Source organism: Numida meleagris, chromosome 12 (assembly GCF_002078875.1).
Source record: "Numida meleagris isolate 19003 breed g44 Domestic line chromosome 12, NumMel1.0, whole genome shotgun sequence".
Taxonomy (NCBI): domain Eukaryota; kingdom Metazoa; phylum Chordata; class Aves; order Galliformes; family Numididae; genus Numida; species Numida meleagris.
Window position 1 is genome coordinate 16,944,533 of NC_034420.1, and position 25,879 is coordinate 16,970,411.

Sequence of the window (25,879 nt, forward strand, 5' to 3'; positions counted from 1 at the left end):
GGGGAAGAGAGTTTCTCAATGTAAAACATGAAAAAAATCAATTAAACCTGTACAGCACTGTGATTTAATGAGCGCTGCAGGAGCTCTGAAGCATCGGTCGCTGCGGCACGAGCCCTGCTGCTGCTTCCACTCCTGTTCATGGTGGAAGAGAAGAGGTTCCCTGCACCTCAGCATTGCTCGTCTCAGTTCTGGTGCTGGCGTGGGCACCCGCAGGGCTGAGATCCACGTGGCCTGGCGCAGGCTGGGGCTGTGCAGCCCTTGGTGCAGTGGCATAGCCCCTGGGCTTCCACACCAGAGACCTTCCGGGGCGCACAGATGGGCGTTGGTGCTCAGGTACTGCACAGTGTGGCCCAAGGTGCAGCCTCCCGGGGCAGGAGGGGCTGCTCACGGGCACCATCCCCATGCAGCGATGCAGCCAGTTCACTGGGGGAACCACGGCATGGCAGGTAAGGTGCTGGAGGCCAGCAGCAGCGCGCAGCCTGACAGCTCTGCCCGTGGGGTGCCGGGAGCAGGGCGATGGAGCAGGGGTTAACTGGAAGATCCAGCTCTTGTTGTCCGGAGGAATGCAGATCTGGCCTTGAAACGTTTCCCAAGGTCTTGGCACTTCATTTCGTGGCTGTGTCTCTTGCTCGGACTATTCCCAAGGCACCAGCTATCGTCGGATGTCGTCTGCCTGTCTCTCGGTTGCTGTTTGTTTCTGTGGTTGCACGTTGATAAGGTATCTGGTTATGTCTTGCAGCCCTCAGAATCCAAGCCCAACGTCACCCCTCTCACCGTCCTGGCCCATGTTCTCCGCGCCATCAAGTCCTATGCCCACCTCCTCTACGTCCAGCGACTCATCCCCCATCAGGTCTGTTGCACAATTTGCTTGGCTTTCTGTTGCTTTTCCTATTTTCTGTTTAATTTACTTGGTTTGCCCCACTTCACTTCCCTTCCCCCTTTGCATCCTGCTCAAACCCCCCAGTGCAGCTATCTGCATTCAGCAAGAGAGGAGCTTTCAGACGTCTCCTGTCCCAGCAGAGCCATGGGCATCCCCTGGGCACCTCTGGTCCCCCACGTGCAGCCCTGGGGCTCAGGCCGGGGCATTCAGCACCTGTAGGATCTCACTGGTGCTGAGTTCTCTGGGTTTTCAGCCATTTCCTCTCCCTGGAGCTCACTGCACTCACCTCTACAACAGGTAAGCAACGTAGTGCTATCCCAGCTACTACCAGGAGTAATACCACATTTTCTGTCTGTTTCTCTTTTCTTAGCTGGAAAGCAGAGAGGGTGAAGGGCTTGGTGCAGCACAGGTGTTGGCCTGCCATTAGCCCATGTCTCAGGTGTGTGGGCATCGCTGGAGCAAGCTGGTCCGGCCCAGCACAGCCCCGGCGCGGTGGGGATGTGCCAGAGCTGTCTGCTCAGTGCGTTCCCCTCCTCCAGCCATGCACTCTGCCTGCACGGTGTCTGCCTGCTGGCACGGTGATTTGTGTCCCCGTGCACATCTGCAAAGGCTGACAGCGGTGTAATGCCATCCCAGCAGCCCTCCTCAGGGCTCATTGTCCCCGAATCTGCACCGGGGCACGTGGGTGAAGCTCCTGTGAGTGCTTTGCTGGCGCTGTGCCGTGGTTGGAGGCAATAATCAAACAGTGGCTGTCACCGGGCCCCGAGTGTTGTGGTCCCTGCACTGCGTGGGGGCAGTGCTGGGGCTGCAGGGGCGAGGGGACTTCTGGGAAGAAAAACACCGACATGAATAACTCAAGGTAGTAAGCCAGAAAATGTCCTCTGCCTGACTGCCTCTGTGCAAAACGACGGGAGAGGAGAGGAGAGGCCTCTGGGTGGGCAGGGACCCTCTGCTGAGCAGAGGGCTTTGCCTGTGCCGTACTGTAAAGCATTTCTCTGCTGCTCGTGTCATGCAGCTGGAATTCAGATAGGAAAAATCTCAGCCCTGCGGCTGCGCTGACAGCAAAACCAAAACCATTCACAGCTTTCCTGGTTTGTGGTTTCCGTGTGAGCGTGCACCGACCGCTTTTGCCGTGAGGTGAGCGCATGCATTCAGAATTGCTTCAGGACCTTGGAAAAAGCCCCTCGAGCCCCCACGGGGAATGGTGATGCCCTGGGGGTGACGCCGGCCGTCCCGGGGTGCTCACAGTGCTGTGCCGTGGCTGCGGGGCCGGGGGAGCCGCTGCACTTTGCCTGCTGCCACTGCGGGCACCGGGACGGGGGGTGGGCGGCGCTGGGTCCTGCAGCGTGCTGCCGGGCTCCTCCATCTGCTCCCTGAAATTCGCCTCCGTTTCCTTCCTTGTCGGCTGCAGCTCGCTGCCGGGCTCAGCGTGGGCACACTGACTCTTCCCAGTAGAAGCTAATGGTTGCTAAATCCTTTTCATCCTCAGGTACAGCCTTTAAAGAAGTGCGGCAAATCCCTCGTGGATTTACTTAGCTGTTTTTCGGGTTTGAGGCGCCCTTCCCCAGGTGCTAATTTTTATGCCAATCAATGCTTGCTTTTTGCAGCTCGCCGTTGCGGAAAGCCCGGGCTTTGTACGCCTGCAAAGCAGAACACGACTCGGAGCTCTCCTTCACAGCGGGCACTGTGTTTGACAACGGTGAGTGAATGCCGGCGCGGCTGGGCTGGGTCCTGGGGGCTGGAGCTGTGCTCACTGCCCCATTCTGCAGCGTGACCCCCCCCGAGCAGCGTGGCACTGCGGCCGGGGGCTCCTGTTTTCTGGCAGCATCTCTCGTTTCATGCATGTGGGAGGAACTGCAGGGCCGGTGTCAGCAGGAACATGAACACAGCTGCAGAGAACACCAGTTGGCCATTATTTGTTTTAGCACTGTGTTTTGCAAATTACTGGTTTTCCTCCTGTGACCCAGGGAAGAGTTGGATTCTAAATTCACGGGTTTCCTTTCAGTCCTACGCCTAATGACTATCCCATTTCCACCACTAGCAATCCCATGAAAGAAGAACGCAGCAATGCTTGAACCTGCCATTCAATCCCGGATGTATCTTGCCTTATGTTTTATGTCCCTGCTGAAAAGAGCCGATCATCCAGTCCTGTTGTAGCATGGAAATGACTTTTCCAAGGCCGCAACTTAGCTCACCCTCGGGGGGACGTGTGGGTCAGGGGCTGCAGGCAGAGCTGGGGCTGTCACTGCGGCATGCAGGCTCTGTGACCCCACTGCAGCCCTACCACGGACCCATAATTTAAATCCAAGACAAAAACCAGTGGGCGGTTGGCAGACACCAGCATTTAGCAAAGAACCTTCCTTTGATCGCCTCGGGGATAGGAGAGGTGAGCCTCCAAGCACCAGCACCAGCAGTACCCCGTGCAGCTGCCACAATGTTTGGTGCAGGGGATGGAGAAGCGACGTGGGCCTTTTCTGTCTGGACACTGAGAGCTGGAGGAGGCGGCCCCTGAACAGCCACACTTTTTGGAGATGGTGTTAATGAACACAGACTGTCTGTTTCCTGCATCAAGGGAAGGAGGCTGTGCCCTATGGAATTAGGCAGTTCTGTTTTAGATATAATCCCAGTGTAATGAAAAGACTTTTTACTGTTTTCCAAGTGGCTCTTGGCTTTTATGTGCTAAGTATTGTCATTTGAGAAGCTGCTCCCACGCGCACAGCCCTGCCCTGCTGCATGAGAACATAGCAGAGAGGGGAAGAGATTTAATACAGGTGAATTAAAGAAATGCTTTTTCTAAGGAGCACCACAGATATCCTACAAATAAGCACGGTCTCCCCTTTGAGAGCCCGTGGGAATCAGAGCAGCTAGCAGGGGAGCAAGTTGGAACTAAATGCATTGTGTTTGCTAGATAAAAGTCAATAGACTTTTTCCCTTGAATAATCCCCAGCGTGTTCCAATCACTGAGCAGCCAGGCTGCATACTGGCTGGGGGAAGTGAGCTGGAAAGAGCACCCTAGAAATATCTTCTGGTGAAGGGGTTCTGTAAACCCAATGTCAGCAAATGTAGGGTGGAGATACTTATTTGTAATCACCCTCGGCAGCATCTCCAGCAGTGATGGGCTCTGCCACACCGGTGTGGACTGGGCCCTTCCAAAGCACGGAGATGTTTGGACTTAGAGCAGTTGCATGTTTCCTGCTGCTCTGCGTCGGTTGTGATCTGTCGATAGAAAATTGCCGTTCTGCACTGAGTGGGGCTGTAGCAGGAGAGGAGAGGAGAGGTGTGGAGGAACCTGGCTGCTCTGCCGGGCAGAGAGCAGGACGTGGGCTCTGCCATGGAATCACCACCGCAGTTTTGGGGCGTCTTGGGCCACGGGAGCCGGCCGTGCTCAGCTGAGCTTCAGAAGGGTTTGGCCCAGGGCTGGAGGAATTGTGAGCCCCGTGGTAACGCGCTTCTCTTCCTTCTCTCCTCAAGTGCACCCGTCGCAGGAGCCCGGCTGGCTGGAAGGGACGCTCAACGGGAAGACCGGGCTCATCCCCGAGAACTACGTGGAGTTCCTATAACTGTGCCCGCGAGCGGGACTGCTGAGCGTTCCATGGTATCCATGGCATCGCTGGCTCGCGTGCTGGGAGCGCTTGGCCCGGTGTGCGGCGTGGGGCGAAGGGCTCCCCATGGCCACGGACGCGGTGTGGGTGTGGGCGCTGCTCCGTGCACAGCGCTGCATCCCCAGCCCCGAGCCCCCGCCGCCACCAGGACAGCAGCGAAGCGGCGGCCTGCGGCTCTGGGGGAGCGCGCCTGCACACTGCCCCAACCGGCGCCGCTGTCCCCACTGCTGCAGTGCTCGTGAGCTGCAAGGAGCATCGTCAGCCGCAGGCCCGGAGCCCAACCTACGCTCTGCCCGGCGCAGGAGAAGCCTCCAGCAGCGAGGAGCCCCCGGCCGGCCCGCAGCCCCCCGCTCCGCAGCAACGTGATGGCACCGAGCCCCCTGTGTCCCCGCCTGGCCGGCGAGGGCGGGCGGCCGTCCCGGACCAACCCCTCTGACTGTTTCCTTTTGTATTTAGGTTTATGTTTACACAAGGTAAACATCTGCGACGTGTGCAGCCGCGTTTCCTTCCCGCGGGGCGAGACGCGGCTCCGATAAATCCCGCTCCCTTTGGCCGCTGCTCGTCTCCGCTCCCCGCTGCAGGGCACAGCCCGCTCCCCCCGCTGCTCCGTGCTGTCCCTCATCTGCTGTGCCAACCCGCGAGGTGAAGGGCGCGTGCCTGGAAGGGCTCCTGGCTGGGGGACCGGCCCGCAGCCTCCGGACAGCGAACGGCGGCTCTGCGCCCTGCGCCCGCCTCGGGAAGGACGCGCGTGGCCCCGCTGCACCTCTCACCCCTCGCTTTGTTTGCGGGAGGAGGGTGGGAGAGGGGCCCTGCAGAGCTGGACCTGCAGGCACCCGCCGGGAGCCGGGGTGGTTCTATTTTGTGATAGAAAACGGTGAAGGAAAACCCAGCCCGTGGGCAGAGAGCTGCGCGCTGGCGGTGGGATGGGGTCTTTTTTGTCTTTTTGTAATAATTTTAAAGCCTGTGAGTGACTGGATTGCTGTATGTATGTGTCACTTTTTATTTTTGGAAGAATTAATGTATAAATAGAGTATCTTAAAATATAATGAGGGAAAGATCTATATTATTCGATATTTTTAGAAGACCTGTAAGGAGAGGAGCGAAGGACATCTGAAACCGGGGATGGAAAAAAAACGGTGCAAACATCTCCCATCCACAAACAGCCCGGGGCCTCAGCCTCTCCGTTCGCTTCACTGTGTCACTTCGAAATAGGGGAAGCTGAAATTTCAGACCTCTTTAAAGTTCATTCTCAGTAATTAAACTTCCTGGACTTCTGTCTTCAGAAAAAAAAAGAGAAAGAAGAGGAAAAGTCCGTCTTTGTTGAACTGATTTCCAGGGCTGCGGTGCTGCTGCCCTCCCTGCCAGACCCGAGGGCAGCGGCCCCGCTCCCTGTGACCTGCTTCTCCCTGTCCCATCCTCGTCCCATCCCTTCCCCATCCCCATCCCTGCCCATCCGAGCAGTGGCAGCGGTGCTCCCCAACCCCCAGTGCGGGTGAGGTCGGAGCGAGCGCATCTGGGCCCCAGATGGGGTTAAGCAGTGCGAGGCCGTGGAACAGAGTACGGGAACAGATAGGACGAAGGAAAAAGCCAGGCTGGCCGAAGCCTCTGGGAAGGAGCAAAGCTGCTGATCTAAAAAACACACCCAGCAACCGCAGCGCTTAATTTTTAGATGTGCACATCACTGAGAAAGCTCCCTTAGCTAATTCATGTGATTTCCGGAGGTTTCGGGTCGGCCTGCAGGAGCGGCACGCGCTGAGGATGCTCCAGGCGCTGCTGGGGCTGCTGCCCCACTGGGGTGGGGGTTGTCCCTGGTCCTGCGGGGTTTTGCAGCAGCACTGCAGCATCTCCTCTGCTCTGGGAGCACCCGGCTCTGCCCGCGCTCTGTGGGGGTGGGCTGCCTGCCGTGGGTATTTCGAGCCGCTGCTACTCGGGGAGAGCAACAATTTCAGGCCCTGGCCATGAATTTTTCAGATTCCCATCTGTCTCAGCAGTCAGACAAAACATCCTCCTGGTAATTGTCTTGTCTCGAGATGACTTCTGCTGAGCTCGGGGGCCTGAATTGCAGCCCAGACCATTACAGCTAATTACAGCCGCACTTGGTGGCAGCTCGCAGCGCTCGGCTCGGTGCTGTGGCACCGCGAGGTGGGGGCTGCGTCCTCAGAGCCAGCTGCAGGCAGCTCCGCTGGACCCACAGCACGCTGCAGGGCTGCATGGTGCTGCATGGGGCAGGGCTGTGCACTGCAGGGCTGCATGGTGCTGCAAGGGGCAGGGCTGTGTGCTGCAGGGCTGCATGAAGCAGTGGTGCTGAGCAGCTGGTGGCCGTGCTGCAGGACGTCACAGCGCTGCAAGGCTGGGACCCACGCTGCCTTGTCCGCCTGCAGCGAGGGGTGAGCAAAACGCCTCCGCTGCGGGAAGGGGCTGAGCTCGGATGCTGACGCAGAAGTTTTGTTATATTTATTTCAGGCGCTGCCTGCCACTTTATTTTGTAAATTGTGTTTGAAGCACTGGAATTTTCCTTGGAAAAATGAGGGCTCTGATTTTAGTTTCACTTCTGCCGACAGCCTGGAAGAGGCTGTGAGTGAGGATGGAGTGAGATGTTCGTTAGGGGCTCTGGCTGCAGCTGGCTGATGGCTCTGCTGACACCAGGGGGTTCCTCTGATTTAACTGAGAGTTTTTACAGCACAAACCCAAGCAGCTCAAGGAGCATTTGTGCAAGTCCCGGCCATCCCTGGACCTTCCTTTGTCTCTTTGGGGTGGCAGTCACCTCTCGGCATGAGCATAGTCGCTGCCCTTTGCTCCTCTCCGCCCTCGGCCGAGCACAGCTCCCACGGCTCCGGGCAGCAGTGGGACAGAGTGGGAGCCCTGTGGGGCTGCAGTGTGGTTGGTGAGCTCTGGGCAGCTCCAGCCCCACAGTGCAGGTTCCCCACCTGCCCTGGTTGGCTGCAGGCTCAGCCCCAGCCCTCGCAGTTCACAGCAAGGGGGGCACAGCACTGCAGGAGGAAAGCTACAGGAGCTGAGGGCTCGCAGACACAGCGTGGTAACACACGGTGCTTTGTGAGATCCCCATTTCACTGTTGGATGGCCAAAGGCGGAGTGTGCTCTGTGCAAAGCCCATTGGGAGCGGCACCTTAGACAGCCCCTGCCCAGAGCTGGAAAGCCAGCACTGTCCTTTGCCACAAGACAGCACCGAGGGTCTCCGTGTCCCACATCCCAGAGGTGACAGCCATGGCCTTCTGCCTCTGGCAGCTCCGATCTGCCTGGCTCTGGGAGCTCACCCCAGCCCAGCTCCTTGCCGCGGTGCCCGGGCTGCTCTGCAGAAATGATTGAAATAGCACAAATCTCGTGATTCCGATGCTGTGCGGAGCAGCTCACAGTGAATCACAGCCAGCCTGGAATAGCACTCGGTAATAAAATCCACAGACCAGAAATATCCCCTGACGGGGCTGCCTGGAATGGGTTGTGCATGCGGTGTGTCTGTGAATGTGGCCAGGCTGCAGGACACAGACACACACACACACAGAGGAGCAGAGCTGGGCTCCTGCTCAGGCCTGGGAACCCGATTTCCCTGGCAGCAGGCACAGCCCCGGCTGCACGGGAGCTGCTTTCCACTGTGGGAGGGCATTGGGCAGCAGTGCTGCATCTCCAGCCCGCGCCGTCCCACCACCCCATCGCAGCACAGCCCGGGGGCACCTCCCGCATGGGACGGGATTTGCTTTTCCCACCTTCACTCTCCTTTCCCAGCAGCACTTCACCACTGTGCCTGCAGCGGACGGCAGCAGAGCGAGAAAAGCAATGGCAGCGCTCAGAAAGCAGCGCCGTGTGCCCGCTGGGATGGTGATGCTTCCCCATGGGGGCACTCCCCTCAGTTCCCCTCTCCCCCAGCACAGCTCGACCCTTCCACAGCTGAGACATCGGTGCCGGAGGTGGGGGGGAGTGGAGGCTGGCAGCAGAGCTGTGTGCACCTGTGGCGTTGTAACCCCTGCGAGGGGCTGGCTTAAGGCAAATTAACAGAGCAGCATCACCTGTGCTGCAGGGACAGCTGCTGCTTCGAAAGTGAGCGGTATTTTAATTATTCTAATGAACCAGAAACCTCAAAGCAATTATAGTTTGTACATTTGGGCTAATTCAATCTTTTAGCTTTTGGGAAATAAAGGTTAGAAATATTATTTTTTTTCTAAAAAGCAGGTGTTCCAGCTCTGTTCTGTGGGCGAGGAGCCGGGACCCGCAGACACGCGGCGAAGCAGCGGTAATGCAGCACAGCTGCCGGCGGCTCAGCGGGCAGCACCTGCTATCACCCATTGTGAACGCTCCCTCTGCTAATGAAGGCGGGTCTGCTCCTAAACCTCAGACAAAGATGTCCAGAAAATAGCACCTGGGCTCTAAAACTCAGTGACGCACTCAGGAAGGGGGAAGAGCCGCAGGAACCGGGGGCGGCCAGGAGGGCTCAGCCCCACGCCGCGCTCTGAGCACACGTTGCTCGTGGAGAGCTCTGCAGCTCTGCCCTTGGCTCCCGTGTTCTGCCCGCAGAGCCCAGCTCCTGCCGCCCCAATGGGGCTGCATGAAGCGTGACCCATGATGGCCATGGGACGGGACGAGCACCGTTTGTGGAGCAGCGTGGATAAGGCCCATGCGTGAGGAAAAATGGCAAAACAATTGCACTTCTGGCAAGGGAAAAATGTTTGTCAAACTACGCACGGGCATTATTTTGGCAGATGATGCTTCTTAATGGCTTATCGGGCAGACATGATCCTTCCAGAGCTCCTGGTCCCCTTGGTGCACCCTGCTCCTCCCGGCTCACCGCCGCCGTGTGCTGGGCAGGGGAGGGGCTGTGCGGTGTGTGGCTGCAGGAGCGCAGCAATAGGCCGACCTGGGCCACTCGTCTGCTCCTCTGGTAGTGCATGAGATGCACACATGCAGAGCAAGCAAGTGTATATGACTCTGTACAGCAATACATACAAAGGTGTGTACGTATCAGTGCATATACCTATACACTGGCACCTCTGTACCTGTACTGCCACGTAAGGGCCCGTGTGGATGAAGTCGTGTCACTGCTCGGCCCCACGGTGCCCACGGATCGGGGAACTGTCCCAGGGCCATGGCAGCCCCAGCCCCCCCAGCTCCGTCCATCGCCCGCCCAGCGCCGCACCGGGCACAATGGGCACTTCTGCAGCACCGAGCCCCCCGCTGGAAGCACCGCCCCGTCCCGTCACATTAGCGATGCAATTAGCGGCCACGTTAAATGCTGCATCAGCAGTTTCTCCTCACCCTATTCATGCGGTTTAATCTTGAACCAATAGAGCCTATAATTAGAAGGATTCCACTTACTCGTTATTTTTTAAACTTAAAGCTCCCTGCGGTGACCTCGGGGAATATCCTTAATTACGATTTGGAGCTGTGCCACAGCCGACGGCGCAGCGGGACGAGCATGGAGCTGCGCAGGTTCTGCCGGCAGCGAGTTCCTTCCAGGCTCCGTACCTGGGAGCCTGGGGTCTGGGCAGCTCCGAGCCTTGGGCCGGGGCTCCCGCTCCTGCAGCCATGGTGGGCAGGGGACCCCACTCCCGGACACCCCCACTCCGTCCCGGGTTGGCTCTGAGATGTGTTCAGGAGGAACCGCTGCCCTGCGCTGCGGGTGGGGGCGATGCCCAGGGGCCGAGGGCCGGGATGCCCAAATGCCAGCACTATAAAAACGGCATTTAACGGCGTCTTTTCCAAACCATTCTCAATTTCTGTCGTTTTATTGGGCTAGCGTGAACAAAACAAAGCAAAGCCATCACAGAGCCCGGGCTCACGCTGGGTTCCATCTGGGTTTCCTGGAAGATGGAGACGGATGCCCAATGAGCGCGGCCCGGCGGCATGGCACAGCGCCCGGCCCCACGTCAGAGGGAGCCGAGTCCTGACAGCTCCGTGTGGGGAACTGTGCAGCGCAGCGCAGCACAGGGGACAAGGGCAGTGGCACATGGGGACCTGCGCTGAGCACCACGCTCTGCCAGGAAGCGCCGTGCAGAGCACACCGCGGTGCCGTGGGCTGGAGGAAGGCAGACATTTCGTCTGAGGATCCCACATGTCCCCGTGAAAGGTCTTCTCACCACTGCCACGCACAGAAGTGCCGCTGCCGTCCATCCCGCTCTCCTGCTGCATCCAGCCCCGGCCTACGGACGTGGAGCATGGGAAGAACCAAAGCGAAATTTATGTAACTCTTTGTTCTGATCGCAAACAATCCCCATCAACTGCTCCCTGCTGGGAAGCTGGCATTTCATGCTGCAATTAAAGCCGATTTTATTACATGGCTGCTCTTACACGGCTATTCAAGGGGGTAAAGGAGGGGCGGTGCTGAGCGCAGCACACCCGCAGCTCTGCCGGCCAACGATGCACGGCGCTGACAGCGACACAGCCCCGCACCCACAGCCCCCGGCGCACAGACCACTTTGACCGGGCTTTGTTACACACCTGGGGCAGGTCCCCCCCCCCCAAAATAATGGGAGTTACAACTTTGGTGGCAAGGGCTGGAAAACGCAAGTCGTGATTTGCAATTAAAACGTTCCTCCGACCAGGAAGATCAGAAATTCTCTCACTCGGGAATTGCGGCAGCAATGAGCTTTGCTGTAACTCCTGGTGCGCACGAGGTGCACGGTGGCAGCGGGGCTGCCGGGACACGGCGACAACTCCACAAAAGCGTTCTGGAGCCATTGAATGAAAAAAGCAGAATTTTATTGTATGGTTTCTGTCCATTACTCGGCATTGCTGTAAATGGCTCACATTTACTGCAACTTCTGTACAGATGTGTGGCTTTGTATTACCAGAACAGCAAATTTAAATGAAAAAATAAATGCTCAACAATTCCACACAAGCTTTTACAGTCCAACATTTCACTGAGTCGGTGAAAACTACAGACTTGTTACTACAGAATTATTCAGCATGAATAAAAAACTACAACTTTCATCTTTAAACAGGAGTCACTGGTTTTAATTTTTGTTTTTATGCCGTTTAAAATTACTGTGATAAAAATAATGATTTTTTTTTTTTTTTTTAATAATGCCATACACCGGTACGATATAGGATTTGTCCCCGTTATATATCTCTCGTTTAATATACAAAATAGAGTAATGACACACGCCGACGTACGCCGCGATGCCGATGGTGGAGGTGGGGGTGTTCCACGCTCAGCCTCCCCCCTCCCCCCGCTGCAGCCCCGCTCCTTCCCCATCGTTTGGTTCCTGCGTGGCCCCAGCAGCAGCGAGCGCAGCCCGGCGCTCACTCCAGAGCCACGGCCGCAGCCCTCGCCCAGCGCCCGGAGCGGGACGGGGCTGACGCTCACCCAGGCACTTCCTCCTATTCCTGACCTGTCTTTGCAAAAAGGGCGAGGTCGTTTCGATGCCCAGAGCACCCCCCCGCCCGCAGAGCCCAGCATCCCCGCTGCCCTCCCTAAGGCCGCTCCTATGGCCCCGCGCGGCCGCACGCCCTGCGATAAGGCACTGAAGGGACACAAGTCGCCGTTCTCCCTGCTCGACCCGGAGTGCAGACACTGCCCGGTGCTACAAGGACTAGGACACACGGACACGTACTCCTTCCTCACTGCTCGCTAAAGCACAACGCGTTTGTCACCGCGACGCTCAAACCTCCACCGCGCGCAGCGTGAACGCCAGCCCCGGGCACCACAGCCGCCTTCCCTCCTTCCACTCGTGAACCGAGCGCACCGACACGGAGCGGGGCAGCAGCTCCCCTGCCCTCCGCTACCGCTTCTCTCCCGACGACAACAACTGGTTCACACTCACTGGAGTTAATTCTCCGCTGGGGGGTGGGGGGAGGGAAGAAAATATACAGAAAAAGAAGAGGAAAGAAAAACAAAGAAAAGCAAAAGCAAAAAAAAGAAGGAAAGGAAAAGAACTGAAGGCGCTGCTCGGCACGCGCTGCACGGAGCAGCCCCGGCGCTCGGGGCACCTGCACTGCCACCAGCATACGTGTGCGCCACAGATCATTCCAAGAGAAGAGAAGGATTGCCGTGGTTTTTTTTTTTTTTATTAAAGATGATATTTTACTCCAAAGTACTGAATATAGCATCTTTTTTTTTTTCCTTTAATAGGTATAACATTCAAAAAGATTTAAGAAAGGATGAAAATTTAGTTTCCTATCTCGCTCGGAAACGAACTTCTGCGGGACGGCAGAGAGGTCCCGGTGCGCCGCCAGCCCCGCGCTCGGTGTGGCCATATTGCTGGTACCTGTATGCGATTATTGCCCAATGATGCCAGCTGCTGCCGCACGCCGGGCTGCCTGCCAAGGAACCCGCCCGCTCCGGCACAGGGACACGCGGAGGGGAGCGTCCCACCAAGGTCCGACCTGCGCTTTGACACAGTGATTGGAGAAATGCGAATTCAACCTTAAGAACAGCCACTGAACACAGGTTGGTTTGTTTGTTTTTTTTCTGTCTAACGGAGTACTTCTTTGGATGCTGAACGTCAGTGCCCTCAGCACTACCTCCAGACAAAGCACGCGTTGCCATTCAGCATATCCGTGACCCCTACAAAAAATATAATTACATGTATCATGATAAAGCAATCTGTCATCTAAAAATCATCCTTATTATACACTATACAAGCTATTTTACAGTCATTAATAAATTGCTTTGAAAGCTGCAGTAGCCCTTCCCTTCTTTTCTCAGATCAGCGAATATACCGATTATACATATTGGAAACTAGAACTAAATACAAAAATATATTAGGTTTCGTATCTTCCCGGATGATTTTTCTCGCCGCTATTACACAAATAATCGGGCCACTTTCAGTACAAATCAAATTTTAGAGTGGCTTGGTAAATACCTCCATTTTGAGACGCGGAAAATCGTTAAGGTGCAGGTAGAAAAGGCTACTACAGCTTCTAAACGTTTTTAAAATACAGCTATCCATGGCAACGAGGAGAAATTCACGAGACCGACGGCGGATTTATGGCACGCGAGTCACTCGACAGGAAGGGATGCAGCCGTACAAGGACGAGGTTGGACGCACAACGCGAAGCCCACGAAGCCGGCACGGAGCGCTCCCGCTCCCGAGGAAAGGGGCGAAGCGGGCGGCGAGGGGACGGCGTCTCCCCGCGGGGTCGGGTCAGTACGTGCGGAGCCGCAGCCCCGCTCCGCTGCTGCGCAGCCGGCGTCTCACCGCGGAGACGGCTCCCGGCGCTGCTGCGGCAAGAACGGAACGGAGCCGAAGCGCCGGGCGCCGCGTCCGCCTCTCGCGGCGAGGACGCCTGCCCACAGATACCTGCGTGACGGGAGGATCCGGCGTGCAGAGAACGCGAGTTTCCCCACACCGAAGTAAACTTTTCTTAAGCTATGCATATTTTCCTGAAGGTTTCCTGATGGGCGGTCAGGACTGATCTTCTTGGCATCAGCGCAGCCCGTGACTCTCGTAGTTATGGCTGTTGCATTATATGCAAAAATCAGGCTTTTTTTTTTTTTTTTAATATACAAAATAACCTGCTCGTTTACATCCAGTTAGGACTGTGTTAATTTTCTATGAATCTGCATATCCAACGCTTTTGTACATGTACCAAAAGTATTTGTTTCATTCGCATCTATTGAAATTAGATTTGAGAGTGCTCTCCCACCCCCCCCCGGCCCTTAAAAAATGCCAAATTTTATGGTCACCTCGACAGTTGAAAGCTATTAGGTTAGAAAACCCAACCCATTTTCACACGAGTATACTCAAGGATTAACGTCTAGAGGTCATTTAGGAAAGCTACGAGCTGCCCCGCCTTAAAAAACCAGCTGTACAATAGGCATCTTGAAGTATTACAAAAAAATTATGTAAGAAAAAATGAACAAGCCTCGTTCACGGTATATAAAGTGAAAGGAAATTGCTAAAACCAGACAGTAATAGCTATAAAAGGCACAACTTCCCTTTTCTGATATACACTTGTAAACTTTCTTCAGGTTACATGCATAAACCAAAATGCTACCTTAACTTTAAAAAAAAAAAAAAAGAAAAATTAAAAGAAAATCCAAAATGCGTTACTACAATAAAAAAAAAAAAACTTGTCTCCAGCCAACTGCAGAAATTAATTAGCAGAATGTTCGTAACACAGCCTCAGATCTTGTCACTGGTGGTTTTGATGCATCCATTGATGTTGCGTAGGGGGAGAAATGTGATTTCTGGTAAGCAAGATTCATTCTCCTTTTTATTCTCCTTTCTCCTTTCTCCCCAGTTACAAATCAAATGTGAGAAATCCGCTGCTTCTATAGCCTAAATCTTGGCCCTCTGTAAACCACATGTAGTGCATAATTACAAAAGAAACACCGCTGCAAGGACAAAATTAACAAGTCTGGTAGGTTCTGTCTTTACAAAAAAAAAAAAAGAAAGAAAAAAAAAAGAAAAAAGCTATCATTTGACGTTTTCTTAAGGCAACCCTTTTGTATTAAGGCAGTCACTTCTGATGAAATAAGAGCTTCTTTATATTTCCATTTGAGTATTTTGGTATCTGGTTGCTGATGATTTCTGCCAACATTTCTGGGAACTCAATACTCATGGATTTATCCAAGAACGTCTGGAAGCAAAAGCTCAGAAGATTTTCAACCACCTACAAGCGACAAAGCAGAGAGTTACGTTCACACCGCTGCTCCCGGCCGCGCTGCTCCCCAATTCCCCCCCCCCCCCGGCTTCATCTGCCCCGGCAGCGCCGCGGGGCCCCGGGCAGAGCAGCACACACCCCGAGCTCAGCCTCATCCACCAGACCCGGCCACGCCATCCTCACACCAACCCAGCAAGAGACCACGCACGGTCTTTACAAACACCGAAGGCGCGCTGCATCAGCTCTCATCCTCGCGTACAAGTAACAGAAACACGGATAACCTCCATAAAATCTTTCCAGGTAAACTAAGAGGGAAAGGAAAATTGAGGTCTTGACATTTCCCTCGCCCTGTCCGGCTGAGCCGTGGCCCGGCAGCTCCGTGCATTTGGGAACACGCTGCACAGGAGGGCAGCCCGCAGGCAGGAGCAGGTCACCGCCAAGGCAGCTCCGTGCGTCGCGGAGCACAGCTTCACGCGCGGCCTCGGATCGCGGACGCCTTGCTCTGGACTAATGCTGCCTTCCACCGGCACGTCCCCCCCACTGTTCCAAAACAACTTACAATTTCACGGTTCCTCCATTTTAAAGCAACACCATTTTTAAAATACAGAGACTGAAATATACATTAATTAAAGAACTAATCGCCACAGAGTCCTTCCAAGCGGTGCCCTGAGAGCAGGAAGTCCACCTCGTTCACCTGGTCCTTCGTTAGACATCGGGTACCGCCTCCCAGACCACAGCATCTGCCCCAAAGCAAAGCCAAGGGCACAGCAGTGCAGAGCAGTGCACCCCACATCCCGGCTCATCTGGAACATGCCCTCCAGGACTTACATCGTGCATAGAGTCCAACAGCTTCGTCAGCTGATAGAACCGCTGCCAGTTCTGGCTCGAGTTCCCTTCTCTTTTCACGATGGCCTTTCCCAGCTCTTTTATGTATGTCATGCGAATTTCTTCGAACAAAGACTGGCTCTTCAGGCCTTCCTTAGGAACTGGAACATCGACACACATCTAGGTTATACATCTATGAACTGCGTTATCAGTTAAACAATCTTACATTAGCTACACGAAAATGACCAAAAGGACTCAATTCTCAGTAACGAAATGAAATGACAGCTGAGAAAGAAGGAAGAAGAGAGGGAGCCGACACAGACGACTCATTCAACCAACAGCACGGGGCTGCTGGCAAAGTGAAGATCAAACGCAACCACAGGCAACCCAGGAACAAGGAGAGATGAGGACGGAGGGCTGGGTGCAGGCGGGCGGGCCGGCACCTCGTGCTGCTGGCAGGAAGGGCCCTTCCCAAGGCCCAGCGTGGGTGCACTGGGCACACAGACACACACAGTCCTCCCCACGAGTGCAGCCTTCGGTCCCCGCACTGAAGTGAACAAAAGCTACAGGGGGAGGGAGCACAGACAGAGCAGGCCGAAAGGAACAGAGGAGGACAGGGTGGAGGGAGGCCCCCCAAAACACAGCCCCTCTGAGCATCTCCTGAGCTGCAGCCGGCCTGGCCCGTGGAGGAGATGGCAACACGGCACCGCCACCAGTTGGGTCAGCCCTGTGTGAGGAGCTGGGCTGTGAGCAGCAGCCATGGGCCCCAGCCCCCAGGCTCCTGCTTCTCCCCTCTTCTTCCTCTTCTCTTAGAAGAGAGGCGCAGGAACTCAGGAACCAGAAATTGCAGTTGCGAAGCGACGGATTGAAAAAGCGATACATTTCAGGCCTTCAGTTCTCAGAAGTGCCACAGCGTACCACTTACACAACACGCGGGCTCGAAAAGAAATGTGAGAGTGTATTGTCTTCCAGCACAAGGACAACAAAGAAGCCTTCTGCTGCTTCATGCCGGCGCCGGTCATACACTGCTCGTGAATGGGCTCAATTCTACTAAGGCGCTCTCCTTCCCACTCCTGACATGGAAATTCCTGTCAGGAAATTTCCAGTTCCTGTAGGAAAGTTGGCCTCCCTGACTTCCAAACCACTTCAGGAATTTTTGGGAGAGGTTTTAGCTTTGAATCTCCCGTCCGAGCAAAGTTTGCAGCCTTTACAAAGCGCAGCAGCGCGGAGCTGTGGCGGTCACGGTCCCTTTTCAAGAGCACCTCTGCACGCGGGGCTGCTGGCCCGGGGACACCTGAGGGCTGAGACCAGGGCTGGAGACCCACACCAAGCCCAGGGCACGGCCAGCAGCCGCGGCACCACGCACACAGCGTGGGCCACCAGGTCCTCGTGCCTCCACCAGGTGACAGCTACCCATGTTTTGTTTGCAAGAAGGAATGCAATTACTCCTTATGAATGCTCCTTATATCGTTTCTGTATCTAAATATTCCTTAAGGTAAGGAACATCGGAGCCCTCGGTGCTGTCGAAGCTTTTAAAAAGATTTACTTTCAATCACGTAGATGCACTGCGCAAAATATCTGTCCACGCATTGCTGTTCTTACTGGCTCCCTCTGAGGCACACTCCCACCCCTGTCATTTCATTAAAACAAAACCAGCCGCACAGAAGCAGCAAAGGCTGCGAGGAATTCCCTGCTGCCCAGGGTGCAGCCTTCCCAGCCCATGGGACGAGGGCAGCAGCAGAGCGGTGCAGCGGGGCACGGCGCGGTGCAGCAGGCACACGGCGAGCGCTGCTCCAGCACTGACCCTCCCCACGTACACACACAGAGCCCCAGCTGCTCTCAGTCTGCACTGCTCTGAGCCAGGGTTAAAACTGACGCTTGTCAGGGAGTTACAACAACACAGTGCATGAAGAGACAAAAAAACTATTAGAAAGGAATAAGAATACAGAGTAAAAACAACACTGTAGAATTGTTTACATAGCGTTTCATATTAGCATCGTTCTGTATAGCCCAGAAAAGGACTATTCTGGTGCTACGCTTTGACCTTCCATGCAATACAGTCAATAGAACATTATTAAGTTATGACTTGTTTTAACGACAGCTCATCTTATTGAAAGATATATGAAGCCGTTGTGCAGTATATTACATACATCTACCTTATGACATCTATCATAAATCCACTATATATTTCTAGATTTAGATGCTGAAAGCCATAGTTGTATTTAGCAACTCTTAAATGACTTCTAGGAGAGTTCAGTCCCTTGTTTGGGAGGAAATAGCTTCACTGGATCAGAACTTGCTCACCAACTTTCTTGAAAATATTTTTTATGGGCATGAAGTCAGCGCTTTGGCCGCTTCTTTGGGTGCTAACTGCTCAGCCAGTTTGTGGCTTAGGCCTCTGCTGGAGCTGCAAAGCTCTGCATGCAGTCTGCACTACCGTGGCATCAATGTCCCACATCTGCTAAGAGCAGAACTCCTCAGTCACCCCGTATGCTCAGGTGGCAAGCAGGGCGCTGCGACTTCTCTTTGTCATTAGATACCAAACACAGTGCTACACCGCATGCATTTCATGGCACTGGCAAGGTAAGCTCACATTGCTCACACAGGTATTTAACTGTTCACCTACTTGTAGAGAGGAGAAGCAACGTTTTCATGCAGAGATACTCTTCATATGAGACTTGAAGCCGTGACAGCTCTCGGGCAATCATCAGCATATGTTTGCATTGTTCATACATACAGGGTAGATTCATTCGCTGCCTGAGAAATAAATACAACAATTAGTTAAATGGCATCTTAGAGTTCTAGATCTAAGTTCCTCCATCCTTCCCTCAACACTGCTGGGGTGGCAGCGGCAGATGTCAGGCCAGAACTTGGCTTACAGCAAAAGAACCTTCATTTTTCTCCAGGGAGCTCCCTTCGGGCCAGTGCCTCGGTCACCACGTGTAAGCAGTGGCCCTGAACTGCAGCATCAGGAGAACATGACATATTTAAACACAGCACCACCTTTTTCAAGACATCTTCTATTCAATACTACAATCTAAACAAAGAAACAAAACTGAATCCCAGTATAAGTTAAAAGTAGGATTTGGTTATGAAATGGCACCGTTTCCTCCAGAGCTGCTAGCATTTTTCAGTTCTCCTTTTTCAGTGCTGCAAGAGCTGATGCATGCAACAGAAACGTAATGTAACCTCACAGGCATGCTGGAAAGCAGCACAGGAAACCCTCAGCCAATACAAAACACACACACCTTCCTAGGGGTGCAAAACCCTAAGAATTAAAGCAATTCAGACGGTTTGAAAGAGCCAAGAAATACAAGCTATTTAGACCTCCCAAAAACCAAGTAAAGCACAAGTGTCGAAAACCCGTCGTTTCCAAATGCCAACACTGACCCACTCCTCCCGAGGCGCAGCAGGACTGCTCGCAGCAATGCCTGGCAGCGGGGTACCCATAGCTGCACACGTGCATGCACAGCCCCGAGCCCACATACTGGCACCGTGCCGGAGCCGCAGCGCGAGCACCGCGTGCTCACCCAGCAAGCACCAGGTCCATACAGGATGCCCCGCTGCAGGGTGCTGCTCAGGGCACCTGACACTTTGCCGTCAGCGTGCGCTGTTCGGCCGCTTGGAAAAACTTCTGCTGAGCCCTGCGGGTTGTGTCAAAGGGCACCGAGCCTCCATCCAATGGGGTAATTCAAACACATCCCACCACAGGGCTCAGCAGTTTTCCTCATGAAAAAGCGTGTCCATTTCTGGGCAGAAGGTTAAAATAAACGTTATGAAATGGGTCAGCCTGTCATTTATTTCCATCTGCTGTAGATGCAGTCATCACCCCGAGTCTGGGAATCCGTTCTACCTCCATACAGATTTTTGTTAATACCGAAGCTGAGCCAGCAGCGGCCCCCGAAAACCGAGAGCGCAGCACAGCCCGCCTGCCCAGGGCTGAGCCGACAGAGGGGCTGTGCCTGTGCTGGGAACAGGGCCCAGCTCTGCCCCTCGCCGGCCTGCAGGCCTGCAATGAGCTCGGCTGCCAGCGCGGGAGGGAGGAGCAGAACCCGACCAACCGCGGAGCCTTCAAGTGAAGCCCCAGTGGGAACCAGCCCTGGGCAGCCAGGGGAAAGGAAGGTCTGACTGCTGCCGGTACCCCGAGCTCGGGAAGCGCGATGGGAGCAGGGTGGGCAGCTCGCCAGGCAGAGTGCAATGCACCAGAGAGTGCAACAGTGCAATGTTTTTGCAACTCCTGCCCTTCATAGAAGCTGAGATTTAAGCAGCTGACTAATGGCAGTTTATCATTTCTGCAGCGATTCTGTGCTAGTTACTGTGTATCTAGTCTGATTTGAAACACATTTCTGTTCTGTAATATCTAATCTTCCTCTGCTTTGGTAAACAGAAAGGAGCATGCAAGTTGGGCATTAGGCTCAAACGTAAGACGAATGGCAGCCCGTGTAAGTTACACTTAATGCACACACGCATACGTGTGGGATGTGTGCTGATAGCAGCATGCGATGGCTTTCAGCTCTGCTGAGTCACTGGGCTCAGCCAAGTCTACAGAAAAACCAGTAAACAAGATGCTGCGTTCTGGAAATCAGACAATACGGATTGCACAGAGCTGGTTACAAAAGAATGCTCAAAAAAATTCTGGGAATAAGAGAACTGATAAAACATTGCTTATAAAGCCATAATTAACAGTTCCTTGCTTTCTGTCCCAGCAGTGCCAGTGCAGAGTGGTAGTCAGCTCTGCACGGACAGAGGAGACGACCTCAAATCTAAGAGCAGCACACAGCTAAGATGATGTGCACGCAAACACAACCCGGATCCTAAGACACAACTTTCAAAACCTTCTTTCTAAAGCCAGGCCACAGCCAAAGGACATCTGTGCACTTGACGAGCACAACCGAGCATTCCTCACTGTAACTCCGTGTGCACTGTGACACAGATGGAGGCTGTGAGCAGACAGAGGCACTGGGAGCCGTGCTGTGAATGTCACACAGCAGCACGGAGCCGCCGGCACGCACACTGCTCCAACAAACAGGTGATGGTTAAAGCCTGCCGTGCATGGAGCTGCCGAGCTTTCTACAACTGGTACCAAGGTTCTATATATATACATGCTGTACGTGTACGTGACACAGGAAACAGGCTTAATATAAGAAAAACCACTATAACATAATAATAAATGTTGTCTTAATTAAAACCCTGAGGTTGGGGAGCAGCAAAGGAGCAGCTGGGTGAAAAATCAATGTGATGCATCTCAGGAAAAAGCACCAACTAAATTCCAGAGTGCCTTTTTGGGCACATCACGTGCCACTGCACTATCTTCTGAATCCTGTATCAAGCAGAGGTGCGCAGACCAGGTCTGTGTGCCATTCTCCCAGTGCACACAGCATCTCCCTTGCCCTCCCCCCACTCCAGCATCCCGGTGGCACGGCCCAGAGGCACTGTGCTCTGCATGCTGCGTCTTCATGCATCACTCAGTAATGGCCACGGCTAACTCAGAGGTGGCTGTGTTTTACTGCTGAATAGTACATAAAAAGTTATGACCAGAGAGTTTTATAGGGAACCTGAAGCACACCGGAGGAGAAGTCGGAAGGAACTGTAGTTCTAGCAGTCGACAAATGTTATTGAAAACAAATGCCATCTTAATGAGGTCTGCGTACTGGAACTGCTAGCCAGAACACGTTGGAGAATTAGTACTGAGTAGAAGAGGATTACCCTTGCTTTTTAAGAGTATTGGCACATACTTCACTGTAAAGCTCTGTGGTTTTGACCCATTGATAAAACCACAGGAGATCTCTGACTTGTAGCAAATGAGATGCTATCACGTTTATTAGTGACGTCAATTATTTCAATTAAGTCCCCCACATGGAAGCTACTTTATTTCAGAGACATATTCTAATAACTTCAATCAGCAGAAGTACACAGATGGGCATACATCTGTCCCCCACCTTTCTTCCCCCTCTCCGAAAAATAATAATTACTATAAAGAAATTATTAAAGCTTATAAAGGCCTGGATATATATTTACATGGAAGATTATTCAAGCAAATAAATGAAAACAAAAAAAGCATGATGAAACATAAATGGCTAATCCCACAGAAAATGGAATCACCACGGTCTTTCTTTCCTTTTTACACGGAGAAAAGACTGGGGAGAACAGGAACCGAAGCGCAATAGGAACAAAAAGATGTGAGCACTGTCTCAAGACGTGCCCAGGGGACAGCGCTGCCTGCAGACACATAACTGGGTGCAAATCAGAGCTTGTCACTCGCATCGCTTTTCAAACATACAGACAAGTTGTGTGTCTGCATGTGCCCAAGGCCCGGAGCAGTCCTACGTGGACTGTTTCGTTTAATGATAAAAAAAAAATAGCAAACCCACAGTGACTGCATCCCACTGACTGGAATCTGCAGGCGGCTGAGCTAGATCTTGAATGGCTCTGGCCAGCGCCCTCCAGGACTGACACCCACAACATCTTTTCAGCAACTGGTTCAAAGCGCAGACAACGTGTCAGCACACATGGCAGCACAGCTAGTGGCACCGCGCTGGAGGAGGCTGTGGCAGACTGCTCTGGTACCCTGCTGGCCCTGCCCCAAGGAGCAGCTGCAGCACGCCAGCATTGAACGGCCTCAAACAAGAGCAGCACGGCGAGGAAGCTGAGCACGAGGAGCTGCACAGCGCATCCCAGCAGGAGAAGCTTACGGGCAGCCTGGGCTCCCCAGCCCGAGGCACAGCCAGACCGACCTGCGGCCACACCTGGAAGCACTGCACTGCAGCGTGCATCTGCTCCAACCGCTCCTAAGCCCTGCAGCTCGAGCCAAGCTCACTGCCCATCTCCTCCTCAGCCAGAGCTCCCTCCTTCAGTCCTCCACAGCACAGATGACCACACAACGCCACTTCCAAAAATGCAAGGAAGACGATGCTCAGTAAAAGAAGGATGTCCAGATACGATAGCAAATTCACTTGTCTCTTGAAAACTGATGAAGTTCAACAGCAACAAAAATACACATTTTTTCCATTCGCATCCCTTTCAGCCAGATTTTAATCGTGCTCAGATATAAACATTTAACTGATCAAGAATTCAGTGAAACTGATAAGATTACTTTTACACAATAAACACACAGCACACTGTGCAGTTTGCTGAGCTTCTCTCACAGTCCCACATTTACTTCTAGCTCCAGCTTCTCTGGCTCTGGTGAGATGAACGACTGTAATGAATGGTGCAGGAAGGGTCACACAGCATGGGACATTTCAGTACGAGCACCTCCCACAAAACCTTCTGTAAACAAATGCACTCGGTATCAAAAAGACTGCTCTTTCACTCAACCTATGTAAAAACCAAGCGATGTGCCAGGAGAAAAACAATGCTGCAGACAACAAAGGGATCTGTGATCCTTGCACGTTTGCTGCCCAGCGACTCGCCTCTCCCACACAGAACGCGGGGGGGCCATGGGAGCCTGGCATCTCCCTGGTAAAACTAGACAGTGATGCAGTCTTACTTACTCGTTAATAATCAGATCTGGTGCAAAGCACAAGAGATTTCCATTTGATTGTTTGTACGATCTCCATCCTAAAGCAAAAGCCATCAGGAACATCCAGGAATACTGCAGAAGGGTCATTTGGTCATCCAGATGCAAGTTTCTGAAACCTTAACACAAAAACAAAAACAGTGAGGTGTGGCTGCGTTGGTAGCAAAAGAAACCTCAAAAAAAAACCCAAAACCCCAAACACAAATAACTCTGGAACGGATCGTGCTTATCATCAGTACAATCTCCGAACCACCAGTGCAGATTACTACTTTTTGAAGTGAATTTCGTAATGATTTCTGTAAATGCGATGACAGTACCTGCAACAACAAGATCGCTTGCCGTTAGCTGATTCAGTCAAGCATTTCTGTATTTTAGATTACATTCTTGGTAGAAGAAAAAAAAAAAATTAGAACAAAAATGAGGGTTTTTTTTAAACGTCAAAGTCTTGTTGAAAATAGCAGTACTTTAAAAGGGGTGCAAACACCATTTTCCAACTACCAAGGTTACATTCAAATATTTGCACATGTAGAAATCAAGCTCTGCAACTGCAGGACTCAGATTACAGCTTCTGGGCAAGAGGAGTGCAGCTGAACCCGGGAGGGCTGAGCAGAACGCTCAGCACAGCTCTGCACGAGGTGTTCGAACACGGGGCTGCCGGCCACACAGAACTGCCCCAGCACGGGGAGACAGGGCCCAGGGGTAACAGAAAGAAACTCTTCAACCTTCATTATAAATTATACTGATGTATACACATATAAAATAAGTTCTCAGCACCCCGCCTACATAAATGCACGTCCACTGACAGCGCTGGCCTCCTGCAACTGCCACGAGCTACTTTCAGGACGGAGCTTTCCCTGGAGGTGTACGAGAAGGGTTCACGTTGTTGTACTGAGGGATGCGGCTCGGGGGGGAAACCCTGGGGGCAGGCGGGCGGTTGGACACGGTGATCCTGGAGGTCACCCCCAGCCTTGGTGACTCCACGACTCTATGACAGCGCTGGATGTCAGGACAGACTCTATGGATATGCTTTGACACGTCCTGCGGATGCCAGAAGGGGAGCTAAGACTTAAATTAAAAAAATACATCAGCATATGTGTGTGTGATTATGTGGGAAAGATGGTCGGTCAAAGATAGATCGTGAGACAAAACTATCTGATATTCACGGCCATTCATTTGGCAATCTTCTGTGTTTTTCTTAGTGTTTGCGAGCAGTCCGCAAAATGATAAACAATTTAACTTCAAATTTTGTTCTTATTCAAGAATTGTACACTGAACTCACAACATCACATCAGAAACAGTTAATGAGGGTAGCTAATCTTGTAAGAATATGTAGAATGAATAGAGGCAATTAAGATAATGAGGAAATGTGTACAATCGGAAAATTGGTCCCTTAAACGGGCTCAAAATGTAGGCAGCTTTTCATTTGCAATGCTAGTTTCTATCGGATCATGCCTACATCTAACGAGAAAACATCGTGTCACAGTGAATCATTATTGAAGTCTGAATTCAAGTTGATTTTATTTAATTTCATTAGGCATTTGGCATCTAAAGAGCTCATTACAGTGCTGCTTCCTGAAGACGTCTAAACAGATAGCATTCAGCAGATTATTAAATAGCAGCACTCGGGAGCTCTGAACTGCTTCAAAGCAGGCTCCTGGCTTCGGAGGTTGCAGTAACCACTGTTTACTGCTTCTAAAATACAAGCAAATTATTGCTAACCTGTTTCTAACTTATCGGGTCAAATCTCAAAACTTTTGCCCAAAAACTCCTCAGGAGAAGGTTGCTTTGAAAACCCCAGCTCAAGCATTCAGCAGCCAGTGCGCAGGGACCGTCAGCCTGGGGTCGGGGGACACTTAGCAGAAGTAAATACAAATACAAAACCGCACAGGAAGAACCATCTTAGTAATAAAAAAAGTGTAGAAATACGATAATAATATTCCCTATTATTACAAGTATTAAACAGAAGCTTGCTATGTTCATGAAGAACACGCTTTAACCTGATGGATTCGTCTGATTAGGGGAACTGTCCAGAAGATTTTGCAGACACAGAGCTGCCTCATGCAGACGGTGCCTGAATTCTGTTTCAGGATGCAGGCTGCTCCCAGCACCACGCGTGCCCTGCACTGCAGAGCCCAGCAGTTCCCTCAGCTCCCTGCTGCAGAGCCCCAGCTGACAAACACGTATCTGCAGTGACACCTCTGCTGGACAGAACACTTTGAGTTTGGTCCTTCTTTCCCACTGTCAGTTGATTTCCCCTCCCTCATAAGAGAGGCCATTATGTAAAACGGTCCATGACCATAAACCTCACTCTAAGACGTGGGTTTTTTTGGCAGCCCTGTGATCCGTTATTGCAGTCTGGGGCAACAAAAGCACTGTGGAAGTGCTGTTGCTAGTTTGTTTTTGGAAGCAGGTAAAGGCAGTCACTAGAAGAGAAAGGGAAAAAAACATTTCTCTTTGCTGTGTCAGAAAGAAACAGAACTTCAGCTTTCTGCAGCC

The 25,879-nt window shown here is 52.8% G+C and overlaps 2 protein-coding genes across 4 annotated transcripts in view; one reads left to right on the forward strand and one right to left on the reverse strand.

Moving 5' to 3' along the window:
- ARHGAP26 (Rho GTPase activating protein 26) overlaps positions 1 to 5,528 on the forward strand; it is a 103,206-nt gene extending 97,678 nt beyond the window's left edge. For 2 of the 3 annotated variants that reach the window (XM_021410510.1, XM_021410511.1), the window contains exons 21-23: positions 740 to 850; positions 2,488 to 2,579; positions 4,352 to 4,440. In XM_021410510.1, coding sequence (XP_021266185.1) covers positions 740 to 850; positions 2,488 to 2,579; positions 4,352 to 4,440 — 292 coding nt within the window. Of the gene's footprint in view, positions 1 to 739; positions 851 to 2,487; positions 2,580 to 4,351 lie in introns of all 3 variants that reach the window. The other variant, XM_021410509.1, reaches the window with a different exon arrangement.
- The window catches only part of NR3C1 (nuclear receptor subfamily 3 group C member 1), a 56,330-nt gene continuing 41,619 nt past the window's right edge, over positions 11,169 to 25,879 (reverse strand). Inside the window, exons 6-9 of the mRNA XM_021410508.1 lie at positions 23,358 to 23,502; positions 18,491 to 18,621; positions 15,868 to 16,025; positions 11,169 to 15,048 (exon numbers count right to left, since the gene is read on the reverse strand). Of these exons, the coding sequence (XP_021266183.1) occupies positions 14,896 to 15,048; positions 15,868 to 16,025; positions 18,491 to 18,621; positions 23,358 to 23,502 (587 nt within the window). The 3' untranslated portion in view covers positions 11,169 to 14,895. The remainder of the gene's footprint in view (positions 15,049 to 15,867; positions 16,026 to 18,490; positions 18,622 to 23,357; positions 23,503 to 25,879) is intronic.